Source organism: Glycine max, chromosome 18, assembly GCF_000004515.6.
Source record: "Glycine max cultivar Williams 82 chromosome 18, Glycine_max_v4.0, whole genome shotgun sequence".
NCBI classification, from domain to species: domain Eukaryota; kingdom Viridiplantae; phylum Streptophyta; class Magnoliopsida; order Fabales; family Fabaceae; genus Glycine; species Glycine max.
In genome coordinates this window covers 41,813,417-41,829,687 of record NC_038254.2, presented here as the reverse complement: position 1 = coordinate 41,829,687, position 16,271 = coordinate 41,813,417, and the positions used below count along the sequence as shown (strand labels likewise).

The window sequence follows — 16,271 nt, the reverse complement described above, 5'->3', positions numbered from 1 at the left end:
AAAATAAGAATTCAATTGCGTTAATTTTATAATTTATTTAAGTACTATTGTGACAATCAAAAAATTGTATGATATCTTAAACAAATATAAATATTAATTTATATTAAATTATAATTTTTTTATATTATGCATTTTAATAAAAATCTTTAAAAATGGCATATAAGAAAAATAATTTTTATTTATTTATTATTATGTGCTAATACAAATGCTAAAATACTACTTAATTTGTCCTTATTTATATTCTTTAATTTTATTATTTCGACTTAATTTTTTTGTTATTTATATTATTTTTTAATCTTTTAAAAATTTATTTTTTTCTTAAAAAAATCATGTTGAGAATTTGAGTTGGAGACCCAAATTCTCAACCTTCTTTTGCAATTTTTTTTTTGAAAATCATAGTGTAAATTCGGGTCCCTCTAACCCGAATGTATAGTGTGAATTGTAAAATTAAATGTTTGTGTAAATAATAGGGGAATATGTGTGTTTATGTATATAATTTTTTTTGGTATGTTTCTGTAAAAATTTCTTTCTATCACTCTTATAGCATAAAAGTGACTTGATAACAAATTTATCCCATTTGCCAAACAATGGCTGAAATAAAGACATTTTTTAAATCCTCATAAAAATCAAAACCTTTTCGTGTCCTTTTGTTCACTCCCCTCAATTTTTCATCTCCTCAAACCAGTACATTCTAAATATTATTTGCATCACTACATTTATGATGTTACTGACCAAATCAGTCAGGTACTTCATATGATATATAGCTTTCAAGATAATGCGTCTAATTCACTGTCATATGGTTTGTTTTCTAGGTTATGTTGGAATTCTGAGTTAATGAAGTACTAAGGGAGTTTAGCATTGTTTGATGGATGTCAAGGTGTATTAATCATGTGGAAATGCACTCGTGAAAGTTTATTGGAATTTGTAAATCTTTTTGGGTTGTAAAATGTTGTTTTTCTATCATCAGTTCATTCGGCATCAATTTCACTACTAAATATGATGCGCATTTTAGCAATTTTTAATATAGTCATGCAATCCATACAGATATTGGCTGGTACTTTGATTTTTATAAGTTTTGGAATTATACATGATATGTGATTGCCAAAACTTAGAGCATTTATAATTATTTTTGTTTCCTTCTGCTGTTTGAGATGCTATCATATGTGGAATTGGTCTTAGCAAACTGCAGTACTACAAAAACTAGTGCTTTATACTGGTTATTCACTGAAGTGGAGTAGCAAGTTGTCAGCTCTAAAGATGCTGTACCTCCATTAATTTAGAAGAGTCTGGTAGTCTGGTTTTATGCTGTGGGCAGCTGAAGGTGTGTTACAGAATTAGAGGTATAATACGGTTGTGAGGCTTTCAGGTCATTGAAGTGAGTTTACTGTTTTAGTCTCAAAGCAACCTGCATATTTGTTAGATATATGAATGTACTTGTTTCGTTTTAGAAAGTGAAAGTGAACAAAAAATTATATATGTATTCATCTCAATCTTCATGTTTTAATTCTAAAGTTCGCTTTTTATTAATCAATTCCTGCAATAGTAACCAAAGTAAAGGAGGGCTTTAGCTTTGGAAGTAAGGTACAAATATGAACCCAAAAAATGAAAACCAGTATTCCATACCAAAACTAACTCTATCAGTTGGCTCAAGAAAAACTAGGCCCGCAATTCCCTAACTCAGAATAATGCACCTTCTCATTTTCAGTCTATACCTTACAAATGGAGAGATAAATCAAGCTTTTGATCCTTCTCTGTACCATTATTCCAAATTCCAAGATTTTGATTGTTACTTATCAATTGTATATGTTGAGATGTGTTCCCCCAGCTGAAGTTAGAGCTCTTCCCATCATCATGGAACCGATTTATTGAACTTCCCCCGTAAAATAGTGCATTGCCAAATCTAGGTGCACCATTTGACCCAAATTGTTCTGAAATTTGATGGCTTGGCAAATGAGGGAGTTTTGCTGCATGGGCAGTGATGAACATCGCAGGGTTTATGATGTCTAGATGGGTTGGAGCAAAAACCATAGGTGTTGGCAGTGGGGATGGGAAGGAAACACATGAGTGCTCAGAAGCCTTCTTGGCCTTCCTTGCAGCTGTTCTTTCTTTCTTGTGAGCATTTTGGTGTCCCCCTAAAGCTTGAGAACTGTAAAACTTTCTTGAACAGAATAGACATGGAAAAATTCTTGAAGAATCTTCTCTTTGGCTTTCTCCAACTTTGGCTACCTTTACCTCATCTTCCATCTCTATACCTGAAACCCAAAAAGCAATTGGAAGGTGAAAACATAATACACGTCAGTATTTGTACATTTTCTATTGAAAACTAGACATAATTGAAATTATATGTTAGCACACCATTTTACCTGAGGAATATCAGAACAAATGGCACAACAGTGTAACAGAGGAGAGAATAGAATAGGAAGGGGGGAATTTAAAAAGCAGGGAACAGTTGTTGTGAGTTTGAATCTTGTAACTGATCAAAGAAAGAGTTGAAAGGAGTTTCGAATTGCTCTAAAAAATAATAGGGAAGTGTGAAAGGTCTCTGAGTAGAATCATAAATATAGCACAAGAAACAGTGGTGAGGTGTATGGACTTGGGAACAGAACAGAAGAGATAAGATGAGAGAGGTTCCATTTTCCAAACCTAACATTTCCTCACACCAATCACTTTCTTCACCATAAACATGCACAAGCCTTTTGGAGGACAGTTCCCCACTTGTGTGATGACGTGGTGGTTTTGAGAACTTTGAGTCACTGTGTTTTGGGTTTTTACTCTCGCTCCAGATTTCTTTTGTCGTATTGCCTGCTTCAGCCATGACACTAATCTTCATCGGGACTTGTCCCGTTATATATCATACGTAGTAATTTTGAAATTTCTACAATTTTTTAGTTTAAAGTTTTGTTGTGTTGATGTTTAGTACAAGTTTTAAATTACTACATTAAATAAAGAAATTATTGGATATTTTTAAATGTTAATAAGAATGTATGTGAGGATATAAACAAATTAATATAATAGGAAAAATATATTCACCTCTTAAGGTCTTTCCAAATGATTTACACTCTGTCCCGCTTTAGTTTTTAAACACGCATTCACCTACCTTATTTGTTTGATCGATTGATACAAACTCCTTGTTTTTGTTTAATTAAGTGACTGGTATTTGGGTCATACAGCCGAAGCAGGATACATAATTTTTTTGTTATTTTTAGAGAAGAGACTATTATTTGTGGACAGATAAAGATGGCTGCATAAATTTTCAAAAGGTTATTTTTTATGTCAAGAAGGTGAGTATTTTTAACATACTAAAAGGTGTGTTTTGTAAAAAGATCTCAAGAGATGTCAACTTACCTAAAATCTTATAAGTACTATGATTTTCAATTTAAATTGGAGATTGATCTTGATAATATATCATCTTTTAATGCAATTTTTTTTTTGCTTATTATTGCTAAGATGAAATCCAGATTTTAATTAGAGAATAATTGATGAATAATTATTATACTTCAAATACATACCAGGAGATGGAAGGGGATATTTTTTTATTTGATTGGCAAATAATTAAGTTCTTAAATTACTGGAACTTAAGGATGTAAATGTGGCCAATGATATTCCTGAGATGTGTGTAAGTGTCAGAGCAGCAGCAGCAGTAAGATGAGGAAATTGATGATCTCCAATGGCCAACATGGAAGGATTAATGAGTCCACTCTCTTATGTCTGGGACTGTGTGTACGTTGCTTAAATAGCGGCATTGCTGCCGCAATTGACTGCTCTGCTAAGCACCTCTCTGCTTTTACCTTCTAATTCCATATGATATGAACAGGTTATGGGCTGGTTATTCTCCTTTATTCTCCACCGCCAACTCCATGCAAATTGTCACTTATCACATACTCCATGCTTGCATGCTCTGAGCCTTCTCATCGTTTCCCAATACACACTACTACTTGTAATAAGTAACTTTGTTTGGTTTGGAAAATGAAGTGAAAGAAGGGAAGAAAATGTGAGATGATTTTTATGTTGTTTGGTTAAAAAGAAAGTGAAAGTAATTTTTTTAATCTTTTTGTTTGATCGGGTAAAAAATGAAAGAAAAAAAATTATATATATATATATATATATATATATATATATATATATATATATATAAGCGTCCTTAATAAAAAAATGAAGTATATAAAATAAGACTAAGCATAACATAATATTTGTATTACACGAGCAATTTTCTTTTTTCTTTCACTTTAAAATGGACATTGGTTTAACTGTTGGTTAAGTTTGGTTAGGTGCCTAATGTTTGGTTTTGGCTTGTGAGTAAGTTTTATTTGGAGCCCAATTCACATTTTACTTGTTGACTAAGTTTGACTAGGTGTCGAGTGCTTGATTTTGATCTTTGGCTAAATTTGACTCAATGCTCGGTCCACTTGTTTTTTATACTTTTTTCCAATTAGTTGTGATACAACTGAAAGAAAGAAGAGAACAAAATTGTATTGGCTAAATTTGATTATAAAAAGGTTTTAAAATATTTTTAATATTTTTTGAAAAAAGACATTTTTCCACTGGTAATCGATTATCAGACATTATAATCGATTATCAAAAGCAAAATTATTTTAAAAAACTTTTTCAAAAAGTTTGAAATTTGAAAATTATAATCGATTACCACTTGTTTGTAATTGATTATCAGTAACATAACTACAAAAATTCAAATGTGTAATTAATTATCAAAGAGTTATAATCGATTACCAATGGAAAAATTTTAAAAGTTACTCTAAAAAGTCACATCTCTTCATAAGTTTTTGAAAAGCCACCAAGGGTCTATAAATATGTGTCTTATCTACAAAAGTTTTTAGAGAGTTTTTTGAGAACCTTATTGTCTTATTCTCTCAAAGATAAATCATTAGCCAAACACTTGCAAATCAATTAAGGATTCTTCTAAGAACTTCATCTTGTATCTTCTTCTCTAAAAGAGAGAAAAACATTTGTACTTTCTTTAAAGACTTATTGAGATCAAGAGGTTGTTTGTCTCTTGAATTGTGAGTTTTCTGAACACAAGAGAAAGGGATCCCTCGGGTGATCAGAAGTTGTAAAAAGATTTTTTACAAAGTTAGTGAAAATCTCAAGTGGGTTGCTTCAGGATTAGAAATAAGTACAGGAAGTGGCCGAACTAGGATAAACTGAGTTTGCATTTCTCTCTTCCCTATCTTGATTACTTTATCTTGCATATTTTATTTATCTTGAACACTTGAAGTATTCTGTTGATATAACTTTTATCTTCATCTTCAATATTCTTAACATATAGATTTAAAAGGAGATTTAGAAGTCAATTAAACGAGAAATTTTTTAACTTAATTCACCTCCCTCTTAAGTTATTGAGGCCACTTGTCCAACAATTTGTTGAAATAACTAGAAATCAGAAAGGGTGTTGAATAAATTCTTTTCAAATGCTTACCAATTCGTTCTTCTAGATTTGATTAAAACTATCCTTTCATTGTAATCAAGGTTTTCTCAAAAAACTAGATAATAAAGATTTAAGTAAATTGTACTCACACCCCCTGTGTTTTTTTCAAATTGCACTCGACACTCTTTTTTTTTTTTTGCATCCTAAAAAATCCTTTAATTGTTTAGCTCACATTACACCTAGACCCCCTCCTCCTAAACAACATCTAACAATTTAACAGAAAATAGACACATGTTGATCACATGACTTTTAATGAAAATTTGTTTAAAACACCCTCATCTTCTTCCTCACACTCGCAACCCCTTTGTTTTTTCCAAATTGCACCTGACACTCCTCCTTTTTTACACCCTACAAAAAACCCCTTAATCGTTTGCTCACATTACACCCAGACCCCCACCTTCCTAAACACTGTTTAAGAATTTAATAGAAAGTAAGCACATGTTAGTTACATGACTTTTAATGAAAATTTATGTCTAAAATATCCTCATCTTCTTCCTCTTAACTCCATAAAAGACATGGCATCATCTTCAACCTCAAAATATTTTCACACTCTTCCTTCTTTTTCTTTTTTCTCTAATTGGATGTGAACTCAACTTTTTATTGGACGTGAACCCACCTTGTTGGTACACATGTGTTAATATCATTCCTTCTTTTTTTTAGTTCAATTTTTTTGGTGCATGTTAGGTTGTTTGGTTGTTGTGTTTTTGTTGGACGTGTTTCCAGCAATGCCTATTGATTGAATATGGTCATTTGCTTCAAATTTTAGTATTTTGCTCTTGCATTTTTGTTTTTAACTCCTTTCTTTGAAATATTTATTTTTATGGCTATGTGTTTGATATAATGTTTCAATCAAGAGTTGCATCTTCTTCAAGTGTTAGCAATAATTAAGCAAGAGTCAAATATTAAAGAAAAACTACTATCCATTCACAGGAACAATTGTTAATTTGTTATTAAGTATTTAACAAAGATCTTAGGGCAATTTTGTCAGCTCACATATTTCAATTGACGTTAGTTAACGACGTTAACATAAGGGGGTAAAAGTAATGTAAAAAAAGGGAGGGGTATCGGGTACAATTTGAGAAAAACACAAGAGGGTGTGAGTGTAACAAAGATGTTAGGACAATTTTGTCTGCTCACATATTTCAATTCCCTTAGAAGACTCTTGGAAAGTATTTTTCAAAAGATAAGATCTAATCAAGATTCACTAACGAGAATGAACAAGTGATGGTATATATTGTTTTAACAAATAAAATAGATTTAATTGATTAACAAATGTGGTAATCGATTAATTCGTTCAAATTCCTCTTTGTTCTGCATTTCTAGAAATGTGGTAATTGATTGCAGAAGGGGGTAATCAATTATCTCGTTTCATAGAGAGATTCTCAAGCTTCTATAGTTTATGGAATAATTGATCATCAAGTGTGGTAATCGATTATTTTGAAACACGGAGAGCTCTTATGTTTTCAGATGAAATCTAATCGATTAAAATATGTGATAATTGATTATTTTGAGCTATAGAGACTTTCTTCTTTTGAAGCTGGCTTTGGTAATGTTTACAATTCTTGTTAATCAATTAATTTGATGTAACTTGCCAATATTTCAAGAGAAGTACGTTTTGTTGCTTGTTCTAATACTTTGTAATTAATTACTTAATCCTTGTAAGCTATGATATAGTGTTGAACTTATTGCTTCTTAGAAACTTTGAGATCTATTCATATATCTTCTCATGTTTGATAACCACTAAGCATGTATAAAGAAAAATAAGTCTAAAACACTTAACATGCCTAGTCTTAAGAACATCCAATACAAATGCCACATGTTTAGAAATTTGTTTGGCATTGCAAAATTATTAAAACCAAAAGATCCTAAAACCAGTTTTCAAATCTTCAAACTCTTTGATTCAACAATCCCCCTTTTTTTAGTTTTGATCGATCATGCCAAACCAATTGATGTGTATTGGTGTTTTTCTTTGATCTTGTACTTATGCTACATCATGCTTAACAAATATATTAGTAGCATCTATCTAGTTTGTAGTAGCTAAGTATATACACAATCAAACATATTAGTATACCTAATGCATGTCATTCATCCTCTCTTAACGAATCCTCACTGATCCCCGAACGACGATTGCGTCGGTACATGGGATTAGATGTTAGAGGATGTTTCCCACTAAGTATAGGGTTATGTTCGGCCCCAACTCCTGACATAATTATCTCTCTAACTCTAACACAATATCACTATCTCGCTATCGTGTGCACACACTTACAAGCATATCAAAAGAGGAAGTAAATTAATCCCCTTCCCTCTTTAAGGTCACCATTAAAATGGCCCCCTCAAGCATAATAGTCCACTTCACATACCACCACATATCAAATTACTAAATCATTACATGAAATTCAAGTTAAATTTTGCCAAGGGTCGAACACCCTTGGACCAAATCCCAAAGTGCGACAGTTCATAACCAAATATTATGAATAAGCTTACATTCATAACATGCAACATGCTTTGTCAAGTGGTCACACTCACTTGGTCTTACAACATATAATATAATAATTTTCACAATCTTAAATTGCAATGCCTAAATCAAAGTAAACAATAGATTCCGCTAACCATATCATTCATTCTATGCATTTCATACAATTTAATACTCTATCTTATTTAGAATCGTACACTATTGCTTACTTTGAAAATTAATTTTCCGTCGACATAGAAATCCATTTAGTGCAAACCATATATGCAACTCAAGATTCTCAAATGCAAGGAAAACATTTTTGGACTAAAAATTTCCCAAAGGCACCCCCCATTAAGCCCTAATTCCCAAACTTCCCCGCACTTATCATTAAGCTCACAAAACTTGTTTTCTAAGAGTTGTAGAAATCCATTTTACCCAAACTTTATATTGAAATCTTTGTTTTAAAAAATGAGGAACTCATTTTCATGATCAAAATCCAAAAAATTGAGCCCCTAAGTGCAATTGCAGTTCATGCAAAATAGAGAGGATTTTACCTAAAAGGGAAAAACTTGAAATTGTGATTCCATAAGCTATACTAACTCAGATAGGGTGTATTTTATGTATAACCATAGGTTTTTGGACCTAGTGAGTTAAATTTTGAGGTCCAAAAACATAGATTACAGCCCCAACTTTAGAGATTTCAAAAATTGGAGGGTTATTCATGCATAACTTGCCCTAAATCAAAATTTCATTTCCATATGCTATACAACTCCAAATGAGACATATTCATTTTTGTTCCCAAAATACACAAATAGTGCATGCATCATTCAGAGGCTCACATAACAAAGTTACAAATTTTGCATGAACACATACAAAAACACAACATAAATGAAGTTTAACTTCTCACGATCAAAGCATAAGTTTCAAGAGACCAAGTACTCCTCCCTTACCTCTTGATTGGCGCAAAAAAGAAAAGGAATGAGTGGCGATGGATTGGACCCTTGAGCACTCCCTAGAGCATAAACATGGAAATGCAAGAGGAGAAAGATGAAGAAAACCATGGTAGAAGGGTTTAGAACTTACCTAGGACCTTTACCCTTCACCTTCTTCCACACACAAACACTAGCAAAGCAAGGAATCAAGAAGTCACCCTTTCTCCCTCTTGGCTAAAAAATGAGAGACTAAACAATGAGGGTAGTCTCTCATTTTTTAGCTAATGTTTCATTCTAGGATATTTAGGCTAAACCTTATATTTAATTATCCTAAATATCTTATTTTTAGCCTAAAGAGTTCCTATTTATGAAACTGCCATTAATGAAGAAATCCCCTTACTTCGAATCTTATGAGTTGTAGTTGACTTTGGTTGACTAACAGCTTGACCAAGTATTTCTACTTATAAACCACTTTTTCCTAGACTCTACTTAAAATATAGGTTACTTAGCTATTGGCCATATCTCTTCTATTAATTATTTCACTAAAGATAACATTACTACACTACATATCACAACAAACACAAACTATTTTTTTACCCTGAACTCTCCAATCTAGAAAATTGGGATGTTACAAGAGACCATATCACAACTACAAGCATTATTTTACTATAGAAAATAGAATTAGCTAAGAACATTCATGGAAATAGCAGGGCCAAAATGGTAGATGCAAGCAATGTCATGATTATCCTTTTCCTTGACCGCGTCCTTTGGTTTTACACGGGGCTCATTTATATCAACCATCTTCATAGGTTTTAGAGCCTAAACACTTGTATTTTTATCAGCAGAGGTATCTCTAACAAGATTTGTTGACATGTCTCCAACAACATATACAGGTTTGCTTTGTTAACCTAAAAAATAAGAGGGATAGTAGAAGAAATTAAGCTTTGGAAGCACGAAATAAGGATTAGTCAAAAATCAACATAACTAATTAAAGAACTTGAGACGATGCAAAAAGCATAAACATGAGTACCATGATCTGGGCAAAAGAAACCTATTGACAATTGCCTTTTAAGATTAACCTAAATTGTAAAACTTCTAATGTTGCCGCTTCTAGTTAATCATTCTACCTAATAATCTTGAAGTCATATATTTAATTTGGATTTTGTAAATCAATTCTCCACCACTATTTAGCTCTATTTAATTTAGGCATATTTAAGTAATGACATAATTAAGCACATATTTAATAAGAGATTGTCACATGAATGCTCAATAACTTATATAATTGCCAACCACTTTTAATAAAATAAATTAGAAAAAAAACTTAAGACATTTTTATCATAAAAATAATTGAAATATTAAACTTAAAAGACTTCATAAAATATTCAAAAAAGTTTACACATCTAAATAAACATACTATATAAAAACACTACTAAAAAAGCACTTTTTATGATGATTTTGAGGGATTTTTTACGACGTTTTTCAACCATCATCGAAGCCATTGTTGTAGAAAGTCAAAACTTTTTACGACGATTTTCAAATTGTCTTAAAATGGTATAATTTCTAAGATGATTTTGTCTCAAAACTGTCTTAAAATGTCTTTTTAAAAAAATTAAAAATTGAGAATTCTAAGACGATTTTTGGAAGAATCGTTTTAGAATATATTTTTCAAAATTTGAGGATTCTAAGACAATTTAGAAAGTAAACTTTCTATGACGATTTTTGCAAAAACTATCTTAGAATATTTTTTTAAAAAAAATTGAAAATTGAGGATTCTAAGATGGTTTTACCAAAACCATAAAAATCGTCTTAGAATGTAAACTTTCTAAGACAATTTTTCAAAATCTCGTCTTAGAATATCTTTTTTTAAAAAAAATTAATTAATTTTTATTCCTAACCACATGCTATTTCAATGTCATATATTCTTATGGTCATTCATTTCACATCACAAGTTTCATAAATATCGAAACAATATAATAATAATAATAATAATAATAATAATAAAAATAATAATAATAGAATATTATTCATAAGATAGATTGTGAAACTTACTAGAATATGCTAAAAAGAGCTTATAGAAAGGTCATAAGCCTAAATAAAAACCTTCAATACATATAATTGCACTCAGGATAGGATAAAGGAAGATGCCACCAACAAGATCAGATGCCTAGGTCGACACCTAAACTTCCAATACCACAGGATAAACCATAAAGTCTAATTGAAAGACATAGTCATAACCCGAATTTGACATTTTCATGTGATGCTAATGATTAGAAATAAAAATTGAACTTAGTTTAATATTCAGAGGAATGTTAAGCACTAACAACTTTCTTGTGTGAAATAATAACACTGATTATTGGGAGTTAAAAACAAATCTATATATGTTGTACCACCTAAATAAATAAATTAAAAAAAAGCGCATTCGTGTAAGCTTTTATATTTGTTTTGTTTTAAAATATATTTTAAACAAAATAACATCAGTTTTAACATTTAATTTTTTAAATAAAATATCATTAAATTAAAAAATGTTGAAAAATATTTTAGTACTTTTAAGGCTACATAGCACTATTATTTACACTATTTGACAAAAAATATATGGGCAAATACCATAATTAAAAATAAAAATATTTACTTTTGTTATACTGTTTCCACCACAATCTTGCTAATTTTTTAAAACCAAAATGGGAATGGAAACCATTCCACTATTAACTACATCATAGATGATACATAAAGATGATGATCATTCCATCCAATTATTTTTTTATTCTCATTGAAATCCATCCAATAAATTTAACAGTCTATTAGAAAAACTTAAAAAAGATCCTACCAATTGTTTCCACTAATCATTCCATCCAATTACTTTTTTACTCCCATTGAAATACCTCCAATAAATTAAATAAACTATTAAAAAACTCAAAAAGATCCTACCAATTGCTAGCATAATTCAGAATAAATATCAAAGACAGTTAATGACTGAAAAGATTACCACATGTTATCATTAAACTGGTGTATATAATTCAATTGTGACAAGGAAACAAAGACTTTAGCTACCTTGATTTCAGCCACATCAACTAATCCTCCTACACAAAATCGAAAGAACTTAGGGTTCAAGGCACATGTAATTGAATGACCAATACTTGTTTTGCCTACTTCGGGTGGACCAGAAAGACAAATAATTTTGCTTGCATATACCAAAAAGATCAGGAACCATATCACACTTTTGAACATGCAAAGATTTAAGCACCAAAGGATTAAACTTTAAACAAATGGATTAGCATACTACAATCAACATCTTAAATCCATTTTAACAAGAATCAACACCAAATACACAAATTTGACATGCTTCTTAAATCCATTTTAACAAGAATCTACACCAATTACATTGTTTCTACACTTGACACCCTTCTTCATCCTTTTCCTACATTTTGGTTCCTACATGAAAGCACACAATTATAACTTCAGCAAATGGTAGAGACTAATTCTAAATATTTTATCATGTAAGGACCAAAACGTAGAGTATTTTATGTAAAACAAAAAGGTGTAAGGATCAAATTTTTAGTTTAACCTATTATTTTGTAGAAAGTGAATAGCCAGATCAATATAACAATATAGTATTTTTCTTATACTAAAAACCTAAACAAATCTTCAAGATACATTATATAGATGATCATGATTACCTTGTGAGGTCCTTCTTAATTTCCCAACAACTATGAATTCCACTATCACTACTAAATAAATTACATTCTACGATAGTGATTTTAAGAGTTCCCAAAAACTATCTTAGAATGTCTTTGCGGTGACAATTTTGTAATATATACAACTTGAATGGAGACGGTTTTATAAAGACCATCTAAGAATATCACGTTCAATGAAGGTTAATTATATACATCATGGAATGATTTTGAAATCATGTAGTCCCTCTGTCTATCTCTCTCTTACACACTTTTTTGTTTCTATCTCTTTCGCCTACAAGAATGTCATCTACGTGTGTCGCGTATCCTAGCTCCAAAGCAACAATGTCGTCCAAGCGTTCGCATAGGGGAGATCAGCGACAAACGTGCCTCTGCACACAGCCACGACTTGCACACGCACTGCTCGAGCATGCCGCCATGGAGCTGGCGTACTCTAAAGGAATCCTCTAGAACCTCGAAAGTGGCCTTTATCACAAACCTCATGAATGACAGGAAAGAGTTTGGAAACAACAACATCCAAAGAGGGATATGAAAATGAGGACCAACAATGAAGAGGTTGAATCAGAACGAGGATCCTAGGGTTAGGGTTTGGAAAATGACGATGTTGAATCAGAGTCACCATCACTTTCATTAAGTGGTTTAAGGGTAGGAATATGAAGATTGATTCCATAGTGGGTTGCTACCTTGATCCCCTTGCTGACAAGGTATTCTTCACTCTCATCTCTCATTGTGTTTGCATTTTTGTTTCATCTTCGTTCCTTAATGTAGGTCCTTATTGGTTTAGTTTTCTTACTATGATGCATAATGATCTACTGCATTGTAAGTCCTTCTACTTGCTATGGTACGTTTTGATGATGGTTAACAATGATGTTAATTAATTATGAGTCTTGAATTGATGAATGATGTTGAAATGTTGTTGTTATTGGTCTATTGGATTCTACTTAGTTGGATGGTTTTTTGTTGATTGATTGCGTCTAAAATGGGTGTCTTGAAGATTCTCCCATGTTTTCTTTATTTTATTGTTTTGAATTTCATTATATGTATCAAGTACATTGATTAATGTTCTTTATCTATTTATTTACAAATTATTTTCTTCTTCTTAAAATGTCAATTTTATAGACATTTTGTAGGAGATTTTGTAATTAAGAGCTCTTTGAATAAGTGTACATATTGATAATTCCCTATGCTGAGTTGGATTTTTAAGCCTATTTAGATACCCTTCATGGAGTCACCTGTTAGTGAAGTTGGTTCCTTATCAAAGGTTCAAAATTCAGTTTCTGAGGTACATGATGATCTTTTTTCATTTGGGACTCCCGGTCCTTCGTGGCCTCCCTTGAGAGCATCTAGAAACCATGTGGATGGTCATCAAACCAAGACCATTCACCATGAAAACAATCATGTAATTAATCTAAAGCATTCCTATCAAGAGGGAAACAATATTGATCATGGAGGTTTGCCAAAAAAGTTGTGCAGCAAGCATCAACTACTTGATGAATCCCAGAATTGTGAGTTAAGTGGTGCATTAGAATCTGACAATTGGATTTTAGGACCATCAAAATGAGCCATGGCTAATCATGCAAAGAGTTACTGTTAGTCAGAGGTTACTTTCTATCCTAGTCCTCAGAATAGTTTCTATTTAGCATCTACTCAAAAGCCAAAGAAAGTTTCACCAACACTAAGGTCAATGAGTGTGCTAGTGTTGACAAGTCTTGTGAAAGTGGAGAAATGGAAAATTCTTGTGATTTTAATGAAAGTAGGAAAACCAACATATGTAGAGAAAATACTGGAAGTGATGCTAGTGAGCAGCACCAGTAGTTTGAGTAGTGTCATGTATAAACCACACAAGGCAAATGACATAAGATGGGAAGTGATTCAAGTTGTTCAAGCTCAAGATGGGATATTGGGAATTAGGCATTTCAGGTTGTTGACGAAATTGTGGTCTGGTGACATAAGGAATGTGTATCTTGTCACACCTTCTACCTCTCACATATATGTACTAATAATAAAAGGAATAAGAAATCATAATTAATTAAAAAATTTTAAAACACATTTAAATAAAAGCCTTTCAAAAGGGTAAAAGGCTCACTTTCACTTTTCTAACATCATAATAAAACTTGCCCAAATAAATAATAAATCATCTCGGCTCAAAACAAGGTTGTCCAAGACTTCATGCAATTAATATAGAAACCTATACCCCAATGTCACATCCTATCAGAGCATTGTGTCTCGACATCCTTCAGCACAAGGTTCCTTAAAGCAATTCACCTAGTCATATGCTCCCACGAACACAAAGTTCGAAATCATCACAGGATCCAAACACAAACAACACACGGGGAATGAGTTATCACATTCATAACTAATAAAGAGAAACAAGACAACATGTAGATATAAATATCATATAAATAAAATACAACTTACTTAAACATAGCTCACGTCATTTTCACCACTTTGTTGTGTAACATTACATCACAACACAATACGTCTCATTCATTTTCACATCATTCACGTACTCAAAGATCAAAACACAATATCACTAAATCGATCAATATTGACCAATACACAAGCATTATGCCACAGATACACTAAGACTCAATCCTATATGCAATGTGGTACCATATTAGTGAAAAACCTCATTGGGCGCCTAGAAATACATGACAAGACAAACCACACACTAGTAAGTCAAGCCATTCTCACTAGGTAAAATCATAGGGAGACCAATCAGGGTCAGACTATTTTACGAGAATGCTCCAACCATGTGGGATCGACACAGACTTAAAGGAGCACTCAAACAAGTTGTATTTACCCCCAAGGCCTAGACTCCGAAGAGTCCGTCAGGGCCTCTCCTTCCTGATTTAGGTCCAACCCAGAAAATATTTTAGCACATAGACTCTATCTATGAACTGTACAAAATATACGACTCCTCAATTATTCTCAAAATAATTTTATCATGTCGGGTCCCCACAGTGGTTCCCATCATAATACTCGTCGTGCATTAACTCATTGCCCTTAAAGAGTCTTATAGTCGTGTGATTGTACGATTCATAGCCCACAACTCAATGCACACGACATTTCAATGCACATATATATCATAAGTCAATACATACTCAATTTATCACATACACTCGATCTCAATCACAATGGTATGATCCCAATTTAACATGTTATCACACCTCATGAATCATATACACTTTACCTATGAACTATGCAATTCACACAACTATTCAATCGTTTTCAAAATCATTTTAACTCGTCGCGCCTCAAGTGATTAAACTCGTCAGGTTCCCACAGTGGATCTCATCACAATACTCGTCGCGCAAAAATTCTTTTCCCTTAAAGGATCTTACAATTGTGTGATTGCACAGTTCATAGCTCACAACTCAATACATACAATATCTCAATACACATGTATCCCACCATTCATCACATGTTCAATTTTTCACTTACTCACAATTTGAACCATCATTTATAATCTCAATATAATAATTTACACAAAATGTTTCTCACAGCATGAGGAGTAAAACCCCCCAAACAATTCCACACAATCATATTAAAATCAATGAATCAAAATCATAGGTCAAAAATATGAAAACACCAAGAGTACTCAAGTTTATCAACCAATTTGCATCAGAACATCAATTGGTTCGTTAAACACAACAATATTGTATTTATAATTGTAAAGGAAAATTATAATTCAATAAACATCCCAAAATAAACCCCAATTTGATCCCCTAAGGATTCCTACACATGTTCATTCTAAC

The 16,271-nt window shown here is 31.9% G+C and overlaps 1 protein-coding gene across 1 annotated transcript; it reads right to left on the bottom strand.

Moving 5' to 3' along the window:
• Window positions 1-1,700: 1,700 nt before the first annotated feature.
• Window positions 1,701-2,585, bottom strand: LOC100527084 (uncharacterized). The gene is made up of 2 exons (NM_001251525.2): window positions 2,364-2,585; window positions 1,701-2,252 (listed from the first exon to the last, which is right to left on the bottom strand). The coding sequence occupies exon 2, from the start codon at window positions 2,242-2,244 to the stop codon at window positions 1,714-1,716; it is 531 nt and encodes a 176-aa protein (NP_001238454.1). The 5' UTR covers window positions 2,245-2,252; window positions 2,364-2,585; the 3' UTR covers window positions 1,701-1,713.
• Window positions 2,586-16,271: the final 13,686 nt, after the last annotated feature.

Coding starts and splice junctions, on each gene's coding strand:
- LOC100527084 (NM_001251525.2), bottom strand. CDS start 2,244: ATGGAAGATGAGGTAAAGGTAGCCAAAGTTGGAGAAAGCCAAAGAGAA.